General features: G+C 41.8%; 1 protein-coding gene across 1 annotated transcript in view; it reads left to right on the top strand.

Annotated features, from left to right (window-relative positions):
- LOC101466308 (cnksr family member 3) overlaps nt 1–15,902 on the top strand; it is a 46,428-nt gene that overhangs the window by 13,366 nt on the left and 17,160 nt on the right. The window contains exons 2-4 of the mRNA XM_012923918.5: nt 7,658–7,821; nt 13,870–14,072; nt 14,971–15,058. Of these exons, the coding sequence (XP_012779372.3) occupies nt 7,658–7,821; nt 13,870–14,072; nt 14,971–15,058 (455 nt within the window). The remainder of the gene's footprint in view (nt 1–7,657; nt 7,822–13,869; nt 14,073–14,970; nt 15,059–15,902) is intronic.

Here is a 15,902-nt window from a genome sequence, read left to right as displayed (position 1 = left end):
GTTTACCTGATGTTAGCAGCACAACAGCTTTCTTTTCCTGCAGGTTAACGTGCATTTTGTGCTACGGCTGACTGGTTTGCCCTGAGACAGTTTACATAAAGCCACTTGTTTACTCAGTTATGGCGTCATGGGACTGAGGCTGTGTTCTGTCTAACCTTGCTTATTTACAACGCTATGCAGCTACGTACGATCCACACATAGGCACTGCTTTAACGCTTGCTAGCCATGCCTGAGAATTCTGTGTGGAGCATCTTCTCTGTTGTCATAGCAACAACCAGTCTTACAAGACAAGCTGGCCAAACTGCGAGGAGGAGTAGTAGTAGTAGTAGTAGTAGTAGTAGTAGTAGTAGTAGTAGTAGTAGTTTACCTCTGTAAACACCCACAGTTGTTATTTTATCCACAGTCACTTTGTTCATACTCAATCTGCACTGCAGCTAAGGAAGTACAGCAAGAAAGAATCTTTTTAAAAATATATTTAATGATACACATATTGATACTGTAGGAGAATTGATGTGATAATACATCCAAAAATCTCAATACATCTGAACATTACTCGTGAACAAATTACAGTCTGTGCTTTGTAAGGCTTTTTTTTTTTTTTTTTTTTTTTTTTTTTTTCAGGATGTGGAATCTGGCTGCTAAAGGTTGCTTCAGCCATAAAAATGTTTATTTGTGAGTTTGATTAATAATGAGTGTGTTAATTCCTCAAAGAAGGGAAAATGGATGTAGATGTGTTTTCACCCCTGCATGGCTGGTCAGGCCTGGTGTGAAGTAGGTGTGAACATTGCGCCATCGGGTTTTGGAGAGCTGTGGAAGCAGACACCTCCTGTCAGATGTCAGGATGCTGTGGAGGGGGGTTGAGGTCAGAAGTCTTTCACACTGAACTGTTTAAACAGTTTCTTCATAAATGTAGCCGTCTGCCAATCCAAAATGGCCTCCACAAAGTTGGGGGGGGGGGGGGCTTAAAAACATGGCTGTCTTATCCTTCTATTAAACTTAACATGTCTTTTACAGGAATGTTCTTGAAGTTGAAATCTTGTTCTTTTAACATAAAAGGAAAATGTATAAATGGGGATGAATGAAGCGGGGTTGCTCAGAGTTTGACACAAATTAGTGAATGCTCTGTGGCTGTATAGCTTATCTCGCATCCGTCTGTGGGTGGAGAGGGTGACAAGGATAGTCAAAGTTTGTTGGATTATTTTGTTTTCATAATCTTGGAGAGCAAAAGTAGTCACAAAGCCCTTAGCACTGCTGCCATCTTTTGATTGATAACAGATAAAATTGATTAAGACACATGAAGTAATGACCCATCAAATATTAACCTCCTAGTTTTCATGGATTTGAGGCTATCGTGCAGCTTTGTCATTATGGTAACAATTAAAACTTTCCCACCCTGAGCTGCTGCTTCCTGTTGGCACACAGTTTCCCGGCAGCAGCTGAGAGACAGATATATATACCCATTTCAATTATTTATTTTTACCAGTGAAACCAATATAACATCTCCACATTCACAAATATACATTTCTGACATTCAAAAACAAAACAAAACAAATCAGCAACCAATATAGCCACCTTTCTTTGCAAGGACACTCAAAAGCCTGCCATCCATGGATTCTGTCAGTGTTTTGATCTGTTCACCATCAACATTGCGTGCAGCAGCAACCACAGCCTCCCAGACACTGTTCAGAGAGGTGTACTGTTTTCCCTCCTTGTAAATCTCACATTTGATGATGGACCACAGGTTTTCAATGGGGTTCAGATCAGGTGAACAAGGTGGCCATGTCATTAGTTTTTCTTCTTTTATACCCTTTCTTGCCAGCCACACTGTGGAGTACTTGGACGCGTGTGATGGAGCATTGTCCTGCATGAAAATCATGTTTTTCTTGAAGGATGCAGACTTCTTCCTGTACCACTGCTTGAAGAAGGTGTCTTCCAGAAACTGGCAGTAGGACTGGGAGTTGAGCTTGACTCCATCCTCAACCCAAAAAGGCCCCACAAGCTCATCTTTGATGATACCAGCCCAAACCAGTACTCCACCTCCACCTTGCTGGCGTCTGAGTCGGACTGGAGCTCTCTGCCCTTTACCAATCCAGCCACGGGCCCATCCATCTGGCCCATCAAGACTCACTCTCATTTCATCAGTCCATAAAACCTTAGAAAAATCAGTCTTGCGATATTTCTTGGCCCAGTCTTGACGTTTCAGCTTGTGTGTCTTGTTCAGTGGTGGTCGTCTTTCAGCCTTTCTTACCTTGGCCATGTCTCTGAGTATTGCACACCTTGTGCTTTTGGGCACTCCAGTGATGTTGCAGCTCTGAAATATGGCCAAACTGGTGGCAAGTGGCATCTTGGCAGCTGCACGCTTGACTTTTCTCAGTTCATGGCCAGTTATTTTGCGCCTTGGTTTTTCCACACGCTTCTTGCGACCCTGTTGACTATTTTGAATGAAACGCTTGATTGTTCGATGATCACGCTTCAGAAGCTTTGCAATTTTGAGACTGCTGCATCCCTCTGCAAGATATCTCACTATTTTTGACTTTTCTAAGCCTGTCAAGTCCTTCTTTTGACCCATTTTGCCAAAGGAAAGGACGTTGCCTAATAATTATGCACACCTGATATAGGGTGTTGATGTCATTAGACCACACCCCTTCTCATTACAGAGATGCACATCACCTAATATGCTTAATTGGTAGTAGGCTTTCGAGCCTATACAGCTTGGAGTAAGACAACATGCATGAAGAGGATGATGTGGACAAAATACTCATTTGCCTAATAATTCTGCACTCCCTGTATGGTCATCAAAAGAGCAAAATACACTAAACAAAGTGAATGTAGGAATTCAGGAATCATGTCAGAGTTCAGAGTGTCTGTGCACTTTGCTCTCTAGTGGCCTTTCATGTCAAGCCGAATTTATTCTGTCAACAAACACGAAAGTTTCAACGGAAATACTGAGATGGTTCTCTCATTTTAACTGTGCTGTGATGGCAGTGAACTCGGAGCAGGTAAGTTTAAAATCAGAGGTTAAAAACTGAAAGTTAAAAACAGTTTTCTTTTGTTGACAGTATATTTAAAGAACACTTGCAATAACAGCATTTCTGATGATACAGACAAAAATACTAAACACTCAGTAAAACTGTGTTCATTGTATGCAGTATTTATGTCTTATCTTTTTCCGATGAAAAAGGTGAAATAAGACTGCATGGGTAAGCACAAAAGTAGCGTGGACAGTATTTTCCCTGGAAATGTTAAGTACAACATAACTGGCTTCACACTTGTTTTACAATGACTAAAATAACTTGACCTTGAAAATATTTTCTTCCTGGGATGTTCTGCAGTCGATTCTGCAGCATTAAACAAATACTGGAGGCTTCCTCTCAGACATGCCTGGGCTCTTTTTATTGTTGTGTGCACAGGGAACACAAGCTCATGGAGTTGCTATAGCAATCATACCACAATATGATATTTTATATCATTTAAAAATGAATTATCTATTATCTCAGACGATATGATGCGACACAGGTCTAGCTGACACTGGACGTATCGATGGGCATCGAGGAAATGCCCTTCGATACGTGCACTGTTTCTTCACGTCTTTTGAAAAGGTGTTCCATGGCCTCGGATGGGCTTGGAACTGTGAGTCACTGGCAGTTTGTCTATAAATGTCGGTGAATGAAGCAGCTGATCTGCTCCCAGCGTTGTTGTCCCTCCTCCTTCCTCTCACCTGTTTGGAAATCAATCCTCTGAAACAGGCTATGAATATTTCATCAGTCTGAACCTGAGCTCAGAGTACACTGTGAAACATTCACATTACAAGTCTGTACAAATTAGATGAACTAAAAACATAAGTGCAGATACAGTTGCTTTTTCCCCACCTATGCAGCTGATCATGTTAAAGCAATAATTATCAAACATTTTGTACCAAAGGGGACAACCAAGATGATCTGAATGGACCTCTGTGGTTCAGTTTTATCCCAAGAGATAACCCTACTGTTTCAGACCATATTTGCTCAATAAATGAGGGCTTCTCTCCAGCTCTTCCTAAAGTAAGTGTTTCTTGTGGTGCTATGGACAGAAAAGGTTCACACAGATACCATCTGCTGTGTTTAATTATTCGTGCTGCTTGAGAAGCATCTCACAAACCAAACAACTAAACCGCCAACACAAGGCTCTCAGCAGTGTTACAGTGTGGTAATCCAGCTCGATCCTCGGCGCCTGTCAGAGGTTTGAAACGGCTTTCCGAGAGTTTGGGCCGAGCGCCAAACCCGACAGAGCAATCATCGAGATGAGGAATGATAAAAATGACTCAGCAGCTACAGAAATTAATGAGGTTTTATGTATTGCTGGAACATTGGATCCAGACCTGAATGTTGGACTTGAGTTTTTATTCTTTTATCTACTTTATTTAACTTGTTAATCTCCCATAATTTGAGCAAACTGTCTAAGCCATTGGTTTTCAGACCTGAATCTATCGAACGTTTCCCATCTGAGCAGGATGTTTCTGCATCACAGGAAGAATCAAGTGTAGAAGCTTAGCAGAAACTCCTGTTTGCTTATGTTATGATGGTAGTTGTCTCTGCTTTTCAGGGAGACTCAGTCTTTTGTTATCATGCTTTCATTAGCAGGCGATTTGGCTCCCGTGTGACGTTTAGCCGACCCTGCTGTGCAGCTGAGAGATTATCGGCCTCCTCGGGTGACAGTAATGTGATCCAGGCTGTCACCAACACATTCCTGCTGACTGCAAACTGCTGTCCAGCTCTGACCAACAGCAGAGGGAGTTTAGTTTGAAGTGTGGAGATGCGCTACAACCTAGAAGGAGCAGGAATTGTGGATATTTACCTGAGGAAGGTTTGGGAGTATGGTCACAGTTTCAATTTGGGTGTATTGAGAAACTTTCAGGAGCAACTGAACTGGAGCAGAAACCAAAATGAATGTGTGAAGATATAGGAGTTCAAGGCTTTCACAGTAGTATCTCATTTTCTTTTAGTTTGATGAATGGAGAATTTTTAATTAAAGTTTAATTTACATGCTTTAATGGAGGGATCTCAAACTTGTTCTTGTTTATCATGAACTGATCCATTGCTAATTACCACCTCAAATTAAACTAAATATATTTTGTGACAATAAAGAAGCAGTATCAGTATCACTGTCTTTCAGTGACTTTCTCATCCCATCCACAATCTGAAGCTGCTGTTTGGGACTCATTCAGCTCTCCACCTGCAGCAGGTTCTGGAAGCAGATCTTCAAATCAGATGCAGGACTGCTGGGTGCAGTCCAAGAAGCTGGAGTTGGAGTCTGTCATTCTGCAGGATGAGAGTGGTGACCAGATCACTCTATGAGGAAAGCTCAGTACTAAGTGCTTAACTTTCAAAATGATAGGAAGGGGATCAAAAGACAATGCATGTTTAAATCCGTTGTTTAAAGTCTGGCCCTCTGAGAATGTCCTGAAGTGTTGCCCATCCCAGATGGTCTAAATTTTACCCTGTTGGGGGATGAGCAGACGACCCGTATCCTCCTGCTGGGGCCTGATTTGGAGTGCTTCCCAGACAATTTCACCCCCTCAAACTTTGCTGAAATCCTGTGAGTCTTTATTCTGGCCTTTTATAATAAAGACCAAAATTAATCGAATCTTACCGTTGTACTATCAGTAAGCAAACAAACACGCTTTGTATTCTCGGTGCAACTCTGTGTCAGAGGCTGCTGAACTCGGAGGTGTCCCGTCAGCAGTTAGTTAAGAGGAATGTTCCTCCCTGCTGTCAGAGAGAAAGCGTGGGCCATCTGTCGTCCCGAACACAAACAGGAGTCGCAGCTTCTTTAATGACCACATGCTGGGGCAGTTGTTTTCTTCTCACCCTCCCAGACATTTTGTTGGCCAGTTGCTGCTCGGCTTCTGCATAACATCATCATCATCTGCCATTTGTTGAAAGCTTGTGTGCTAAAACTCTAACATTTATTTTTAGTATGATGCAGGATTCAAGTCTGAACTTAAATCAAGAAAAAGAACTTGTTGAAATGTTTTGAACAAAAACAATGCTGTGGAGTGAACTTTGAGATGGAGGATTTCACGCTGGCAGAACGGAGAGTTGTAGAGGCTGTTGAACTGTTAAATTGCTGTAGACAGTTCTTCTCTTTAGCGTACAATGTGTGCACGTATGCTTAATATATTTTTTTGAGTTTTTCATATTCTTCCCAACCAAACACATCCAAAAACCCTGCAGCGAACCTTGTCTGTGCTCATGTGTGTCAGACAGTAACTGGTGCGTGATTGCTCATTTTATTGATCCAGCTAAGAGAACTCTTTGAACTCGTTCACAGAGGTCAGAGGTGAATGTTGGGTGCAAAGTGGCGCCGCTGAAACGGGCGCCATCTCCCTTGAGGTCTCATGAGGTCACGGGGCTGAAAGTGGGGTGCCCAGTATGACCATACCGGGCCACCAGAGAAAGATGTCATTAAGCATGCAAACCTGCGCATTAACCACTACTGGCAGAGCTATTAAATGTTAAATGAACCAACACTTTATGGATTGATGATTTGAGTATTTCTGGCATTTTAAGTGACAGTAGCCGTAGATTTGTGATGATGGTACAGAGGATTAGTGCTACGAGTTCAATACACGTGAGCTCCCCGACGATGTTCACATGCACGCGTGTGGTTGAGTTGGCTGTCAAGGATTGATTCATGCCAGAAATTCAATTTGTTCTACACATGTGGGGGGGAAAAGGTCTCATCCTGTTCCCTCCTTTCACAGTAAAGCTCTCTTCTCGCATATTCTCTGTTGTGATAGAGTAAGTCATGCATTAATAACTACTGCTTAAATTGTCAAATGTATTTCTTCAAATCAAATTAGTTTGAGTGTTGTTCCTGCAAATGTTTCACAATAAAAGCCTCATTAAGATGTGAAGGGTTTCTGTACAGTTACAAGTGCTATAGGACTTTCAATTTGAAATATACAGGAAGTGTTGAGATTGTAAGAAACAACAAAATGAGGCGACTGTAACAGAGAGACTGAGATTTTAAAAAACTAAATGGGGCTAATTAAAATTGTCCTAGCTATCTTTAGCTACTCAGGTAAAGTTAGATAAATAAAATCAGAAAAACATTATACTTGAAACAAAGTCTAGGACTAACAAACAGACAGTAAGTTATTGAAAGAAACGTATTCCTTTATACAGGAATGTGTTTCTTGGTCTGTTATTAGGTGACGAAAATAGTTTGCTTGTTGGTTGGTTGACGGAGGTGATGGATTTAAGAAAAGGTGTGGTTTGGTGAGCTGGCAGGACGCTGCCAGGCTGTTGGCTGTCACAGTGACTGATTGAGTCAATAAGGCGATGTTGACTCAGCAGCTGTTTGCTGTAAGACCTGAATGGATCATTGAGAGATGACTTTCACTGAAACTCAGATGCTGAAGTCATGCTCTGGTTTACTTGCATGTGTGTGCCTTAAGAACTCCAGGCTGATTGGTGATCCATGATATACAACCTAGAAATGTGAGCGATCAAAAGCACTTCTGTTATAAAACACTAATTGTGTTGCATCCCTGATGAATTTGTCAGTTTACTCAAATAAATTTCAAACCTGAGTTTTGCTGAATTAAAATGGTGAATTTCATCAATAACCTGTTCTGTGAACATTAAATGTGCTTCATTGTCGTTGTCTCTCTCAGGTCTGGATGACAGCCTGCAGCAGTACATCCCATCCTTCCAACAGCTGCAGGTGGATGGGGAGAAGCTGCTCAGGATGTCCCACCAGGAGCTGCTGTCTCTGGGCGTGGCGAGGGTTGGACACCAGGAGCTGATCCTGGAGGCGGTGGATCTGCTCTGCGCTCTGGTCAGTTAGAAATCAGAAAATCCCACATTCTCTTTTTACTTCTGATAACGTTCCTGTTTAGAAATGTTCCTCTACTATATAACTGTGGATTTCAGTGTCCGCTGTCATCACTCATGAGTCAGCATGTTAAATATACCTGTTTCAAGTCCTTTGAGATATGTCTTTAGCAGTGTTGACCTCCAATTCTTGTTCAATCAAACAATTTCTAATGATGCTGATGAGAAACTGCCAAAGCTTCTCTCCGTGTGAGACTCTGCTGAGATGGTGTCTGGACCACACAAACACCTGGCTTGTGTTACAAACCATAAAAATGTTGTAGGCGAATGCATGCACTGGAGTTAACTGAGTTAGCAGTTAGTAAAGGGGATATCTCAATTTGAGCTTCCATCCATTTTTGGCCACTTGTCATGTTTTTCTGGCTTGTCCAGGGAGTCCACTCCAGGGGAGGCTCAGGACTGGAAATGCCTTGGAAAGTCTGGAGAGTCCAGGAAGGAGGGAGGTTTGGGAATCTTTGCTTAGACTCATTGGCTGATACTTATAAGTTCAGCAGCAGAGCAGAAGATGATCCTTTTCTGTCCATCACTGATGGCAGTGCTGTAAACCTTGTGTAAAAGTTTCTAGAGCAAAGATTTGTTTCTTTTAAATAAATGTTTCAGTTGCATTTAAAAACAGCACCACAGCTACCACCATGCACATTACACGCTGCCTGAGGGGGCATTAAAACAGCTCAGTGTTCATCATAACAATCATAAGACCAGTGCTGTGATCAGAATCCTACTGCGTCTGATATATTTGGACAGTTTTTCTCAGAAAGTCTGAAAACTGAGCAAGAGAGGGATTTTCTAGGAAACTACAGAGTTTATCTTTGGTTTTTTAGGTTTAATGCCACAAATGAATGAAAGTTGAGCAGTAGTTTGTGTTGTGATTCTCCTGTTGTGCCCTTTAGTGGAACTGAGTTTTGGTTTAGTCGGTCGTGGCTAAAAAGTTCAGTATTCCTGTTTTCACTCAAACAAATCAACGGCAAACATTTATATGATTTCTAAAAAAATTGTTTCGCTGTGAAACACAGAGCTGTGTGATATGTTTTTAATGCCCAGAAGGTGTCAAACGGGAGCAGAAATCTTTGTTTAAAAGCACGTCAGTTATGCATGAAAATCAGTAATGAATGAAATAACCAGTGACTTAAGCCGATGACACGTGGACATTGAAACAAAGAGACGACAGAAGAGTAAATGATCCGGTGACTCAGCATGGAGAACGTCATAAGAGGAAACATCTATCATAGAGTTAATATTGGAAGGAAAACAGAAAGGGTAGTAGTGATGTTGAAATTAAATTATCCTGAAAGTCACTCCAGCTTAGGCTGGTTAACCATATCCAGACACAAAGGTGGAGTTAACTAGCAGGTAGGTTGGTTTGCAAAAGGCAGACTGGATGTGCGAATCACCTGACCCTGAAAAACTAACATTGAGGCTTCATAATAGCTGTGTAGTGGCTGCAGACTTTGGTGTGACCCGTTTAAAGTTTTGAAGCACACACAGAGCCCCTCAGTCAGCTGTTTATGGGCTCTAACGTCTGTGTGGTGGTGAAAAGGGGGATTTACAGGCTGTGCTGAGGTTTAATGTTGTGACTGGCCTGAATAGGATTCAGTGGCTTTTTTTAAATGGAGACTGACACTCTGCTGTACCCGCCAACAAATGGTGACGATAAAAGAACAAGTGACCACAACAGACACTTATCAACCGCACTAACTACAAATTACTGTGTCCACCATATCAACTTTTCTCCAGTATAGTTGTTCAGATTGTCTGACTGCTATCTGATAATATGACATTTACACGCAGACATCTGTAACTGAACTTTTCAATGTTTGTTTAAATGTGAAAAGCATTAAAACACAGAATACTTCATTGGCTGAAGAGAAGATTCCTAAAACTCCCAACATTTCAGGGAAAAGTCTTTTTTTATATATATTTTTATATATATATGGCTTTTCCTCATAACAGCTGGGGCTGTGCGATATGACCAAAATCTCATATCCCGATATAAGAATTCTATCATCCGATAACGATATAAATCACAAAAATGCAACATTTTCTGTAAATTCTGTGAATCTCGGGCAGCTCGACTTGCGGGAAGTGTTTCCAGCTGCGCGTCATGTAGCTGGAGTCGAGTGTTTTAACCGATGCATGAAACTATACATTTTTAGACATAAGTTGTAACGGCCGCCGTTTTCTTTGAGTATTTATTACACGGCGTGCTGCAGGGAAAAGCCTGTTCTAACGTTTGAGTCTAAGGTTTATTTTTTAGCACCTGATGGCTCTTTTTTACTTCTCATCCGTAAATAATCTGCTCTTTCACGTGATTTAGTTTATTTAGAAAAGTCTCAACTGGATCTTGAGCTTTATTGTGAAAGCTTTATGTGGACGCCCTCAGACATCGGTGCGTTGGTGGTTCTTTGTGTCTGGGGGTGGGCGTCCAGGTACACACCGGCTCACTCCTTGGCGGCCGCTTATCGGGGCCTGGAGCCTGGGGCTCGCTCGGGCCCCTTCGGGGGTGGGGTGCCCCCGGCCTCTCGGCCTGGGGCTCGGTCACTCAGGCACAGCTGGCGGCCGGCGGAGCTCACGGGCGCGTCACTGCAACTCCCCCTGGCTTCTGCTCCGCGGCTGCTGAGTGAACCCTCATCTGGGACTCTCCTCAGCTCTTACTGGAACAGTGGCGCGGCTGCCCCTCTGTTGGTCTTCCATGGTTTCTTGTGTTCTGGGGGCCTCTGGATGTCTGGAGTTTTGATCTCCTCCATACCTGCTTCACACCCTGGAGGACGGGGCTGTGGCCCCCCCACACTCCCTAGCAGATCGTTACATGGAGAAACCTTTGGAATACAAGCGCGCTGATCCACACAGGTATGCACACGGGTGTTCACTGCTCGTAGACCCAAATTACACCTTTCTTGGCTGCTACTTCGAAGCACATCTGTCCTGCGTGCTGCACAACAACATTGAATATTTAGTATTTACTGCTGTTTACACTTAGCTAGATTAATGCGATGGTGTTGTGTTTAGTATGTTGCTTTGTTTTTTGTTTTTTTTTTTGTCTTTTTTTGCTTGTTTTCTATTCTTCTCTCAACAGGTGATCCAGGAGATTTTTTATTTTTTTTCTCCCCCCCTTTCTCACTGTCCCTCTCCCCTTCTGTTTTTCCTTTCCTTCCTCTTTCTTTCTCCCTTTCCTATCTCTCACTCATGTCTGTCCCGTCTGTAACATCTGAAAATAAAATATAATAAATAATAAAAACAAAGATCGACCAAATGGACCAATACGGCAATGCCACGATGATCCATTTGGCAAAGTAAATCCATTGGGTATCCTTGTTGGTCTTCAGACAACAATTCTGATGGCTAAAGAACCAAATGGGACAGGCGGAAAAAAAAAGAAAAAAAAAAGAAAAAAAAAGAAAGCTTTATGTGGAACATAAACAAGCGGACATGTGATGGCGTTACCGTCGTTGTTCCTAACCACAACGCATAAAAAAACAGGCGCTTGTCCGTCCGTAGTGTGGTTATATAAAATATAGGAGAAAGAGAAAAATTTATGAAATTAATATAGCCACTACAGTGACCATCAAAACGGTGAAAAAATATTGCCGTAAACAGTTTATTTTGCGACACCACGAAACAAACGATAGCATAAAATGAAACAATAGATGTTTTTATATCGTCATCCGATATATATCTGATCCCTCAAGCCATCCCTCAAGATTTTGTACATTAAAAGCAATGCATTGTCCGGGATTGTAACATTTAGTCCTTTACTGAATCAGTGGAATCGTTAGTACAGTCAGTGGGGGATTTGCCCAAATAAATGACAATTTATTTGCTTCTGGTTCATAACGGCTTTGTCTGTCATATGATTCAGTCTTTAGGAATGTCATAAGGAAAGGCAACTTAAAGAGTGCTAGTCAGACCCCTCCTCATACTGTATTTGTGTTTGCAATTAGCTGATCTTTATTAGATTCCTGACCCCAGGCAAGGCTGAACAACCTGACAGTAGCGTATTTCAGAGCTTTAGTCTGTATCCCACATCCTCCCTCAGCCATGTGACGGGCACAAGCGACGTGTCATTTCCTGAAATGCTTTCACTTACCTCTGGAAAAATACAGTTATGACATCACACTGAAACTAACCAATCAATGCTGCGATCAGAGCACACACAGCTCCAAAGTTTCAGGGAGCGTTTTCCTGCAGCATTCAAGCAAGGTCAAATGATGTGTTGTGGATATTTTTTGCAGCATGAGGCAGAGTTTGCTGCATTTTGGGGTGGAGCAGGAAACAGATGTGACCCTCCCACCTGTCAGAGACCCCCCCCCCCCCCCCCCACCCTTCCCCTGACACACACACACACATTCAAACAGTTTTCAGCATGTAGAGGAAGAGTTTTGTTCCAGCGTCTTGTCACATGATCAGTTTTCAACTGAGGCTCATTTAACAGAACAAGAGAGGCCTTTTCTCTCCCGACTTTAACCCTCAGTACATACCACAGACTTATTCTGATAATTGGAGTGACATTAGGCAGCCACAGGCTCTTAATGACCCAGATTTTGTGTAACAATCATGATGCACTCAATGATCAGGGAGGCCTGCAGTTGGGTTCACCGCTGTTGAGGGAAAAAGATGTTTTTGTTTCAGCTCAGGTCTCCTGATTGACTGGAGGCAGCTGTCTCTGTTCCACAACAGACGTAAAAAGAAATTACAGAGATGATGCTCTGGGGATAATAATGTGGAAGAAAAGAGGAAACGAGCATTGTTTTATACTGACAGTTACAGTAAACATTTTCTATAGATTTCGATGTGTTTGGCATATTAATTTATCCAGATGTTGGCAAGATTTCTGGTTAATGTTGCATTTTATAAATGATTTTGTGTGCAGATTGTGTGAGATAGTTGTTCTCTCTCTTCTTTATGATTTTTGGCAGTTTTGCCTCTCCATATGAAAAGAATGGAGCTGACACAATTAATCTGCTACCAGAGAAGCTTCTATTTATGTGAGATGATGAAAATTTGTTGGTTCAGTTTGTTCAAATGTGCAGATTGGGTACTTTCTCTGTTTTTGAAGACCTTATAAATTTTGTTTGATCTGTAATACTTCTAGAGATCTTTCACTTCAGTGCCGACATTTTCTGAAAGTTTTAAAATACTTGAACCTCCTAAAAACCTTCTGATAGTTATGCTCCTTGTTTCACTCCATCACAGCCCAGCATCATCCTGAGCTCTTTTCTGATTGACACCTAGGGATCACATCCTTTCTAACACGATTTGAAAGTTCTGCCTGAAACATGAGGTCAGGTGTCATGTTGTGTTATGAAGGATGTGTTTTCTGCGTTCAGTCAAGGTGGAACGTCGATTTGGCTCCAGATGTTTTGTTTGCATGACGCCTCAAACATCTGAATCGCTGCAGGCGACAAAGCGAATCAAAGGTCGTGTTCAGACCTGCAGATGTAATAACACATAAACGTAACACATCTGCACTTATTCATGAAAATAAACAAAAAGGTATCAGATTCATTAAACTGATTAATTAAACACGTGGCATTGATGAGTCATTTAGTTTGACGTTGATGTGGTGGGGAATTTTTTTTTTTTTTTTTTTTTTTTTTTTTTTTTAAGTCGCATAATCGCTATGGCGACTGGTTTGCAGGAATGTGTGTGGGGTTTTTGTGTGTGTGTGTGTTTTCATTAGGGAGACAGGGTGTGTTTGTGGTCAAGGGTCGTGGGAATCTCTAAATTCCCTCCAATCATTCCTGAACATTGTTGTGTGTTCTCAAACAAAAAGTACTTTGAGGTGCAAAATACAATGTGGACTACTCAAACTGCAGCTTCGTGCAGTGTAACGTTTCCGCAGTGCCTCTTTCAGAGTTTCCTGTGGCAGCATACTTGTGCTAAGGTTAGTGAGCCAGGAAATAGTGACAGTGCTGATGGGAAGTGTAGTCTTTATGTTTAATAATTGAGTAAGAAGCAGGTTTGTTTCACTGAATCTTTCATCTTTCTTTAACAGAACTATGGCGTGGAGTCGGACAACCTGAAGACTTTGGTGGGGAAGATGAGAACAGCGCACCACAACCTGAGCAGCGCCGTGACGCAGCGCAGGAAGAACCCCGCCTACCACAGCAAAAATTCCAATCAGCCCACCAATGAATTCCTCACCGCCGTGGTCGAACTGATCGGCACCGCCAAGAATCTGCTGGCCTGGCTGGACAGGTAACCACGACGGCATTCAGAGTATCCTGGTATTAAAAACGAAACATTATTTGCTCATTAAAACAACCGCGATCTCGTAAAAAGCATAAAAATAAAACTGGATACCATGATGTCACAGTTGATGTTTTCATCCAGGCTTTCTTTTGAATTTGTAAATTTAACTGTACTTGCATAATTGCTCACACAACACTTTCACTAACATGGCATTTGTTTTTATTAACGTGTCAGTCAGAAGTTCACTCATAACGTGCAGCTCAGTGCACAACTTTGTTCCTTCTAAGATAGCGGTTGTACTCTCCCCTCCGTTCTGATTATTTTAGTATCGTGTTTCCTCGCAGCGCTGCTCCAGTTTACTGCATCGCCGCTTTGACTGCTTCAGCTTTTTTGCAGCTTGTATCAGCTTGAAACACATTCCAGCTTGGCTGCAGCAGCTGGAAACAAACATGGATGCCCCATAATGCACCTGACATCTGAAGTGTGTCAGCTCGCTCACCCAGAAACACCTGGGGCCACTTTTTATTCAGTCTCCATCCAGTTATCTCATCCAAAAAATTTTCATACTCGATATGTTTGGGTTGGAACAGCTATTATGATCTGAAGTTAATGAAAACTTACAGAAAGTCAAATTTTCATTAATTTCTTTGATGTTCTGTCCTTTTTTTAAAATGTGTTTTAAAGTGTTCAGCATTGCATGCTGTTTTTTTTCACTGTTTTTCACTTGCTTACCATTGGCTGTTCATGGCCGATCAGTGTGAAGCAGTAAAAGATCAGAGGTAGTGTATAAAGAGACCGAATAGTCTGTGGCCCTGCTCGTATTTTGAATCCGTTTTAAAACACAGCCCTGTTGTCTGCCAGCACTGACATGATTCTATAATTTTAGTTTCTCTCTTCTTGCTAGGACTCCTCTGTCGAGTGCCAATGACTTCACCTCAACCAAAGGCAAGATCATCCAGCTGTGTTTGGAGCTCACCTCCACCGTCCAGAAGGTCAGTGACGCTCAGACGCCGCTCTGTGTTTTCTTCAGTGTTTCTGTGCTTTCCTGAGTGATTAACAGATCCACTCTTGGAAATACAATCTCCACATGAGACCTTAAAAGAGAAACAGATCTCTGATGTTTTCTGTGTGCAGCAGCTTGTCATAAAGACACATCAGAGAGGAAGGAGGTCATGAACTAAAATGTTTATTTTCTGGATCTGTTGTTGTTGGTGGTGATGATCATGAAGAAGCTCCAGATAACTACTGTATACATGAGCACAGTCATTTTGATGGCATATCTCCTTCCGATAGCTGAGATCCTTACATGTTTCATACTTTAGAAACTTTGAGATTATTACTAAAATGTAAATGAAAGCACAAGATGTGGAACTTCAACAAAACCAGTTCATGGAGAGTGGGAAATGTCAAGTACGTGTCCTGAATACATTTTAAAAGTTTTACATTTATAATTAAGAAGCATCCCAATTCTGTGAAGACGTATATTCATGCACCATCCTAAAATGCTGCTGCCCAAAGAACATGTCATCTAAGCAGTTTTACGCTCCTTAAGCTATAGACTGTATTTAAAAGATGGACATACCCCTGATGTCAGCTTTTGAACACATTTTGAAGCCTCAGTTTTCATATTTTGGTAGTCCACTTTACTGGAGCCAGAAGTGACCATTTGGTTGAGGTAGTGGAGCTAAGTTATCAGCTAATGCTAGCTGGCTTGATTATAAAACCTGCGAATTTCTCTTAATTTCAATGTCTTTACCACACAGAGGAATAATATTTGTCAGAAAGTTGCATTAAAATGCTCTAAAAGCACTGACAGCAAAAACATAGTTGGGAAGT

The sequence above is a fragment of the Maylandia zebra genome, linkage group LG15 (genome assembly GCF_041146795.1).
Source record: "Maylandia zebra isolate NMK-2024a linkage group LG15, Mzebra_GT3a, whole genome shotgun sequence".
NCBI lineage: Eukaryota > Metazoa > Chordata > Actinopteri > Cichliformes > Cichlidae > Maylandia > Maylandia zebra.
Note: the sequence above shows the minus strand (reverse complement) of the source record. Positions and strands in the feature narration are given on the sequence as shown.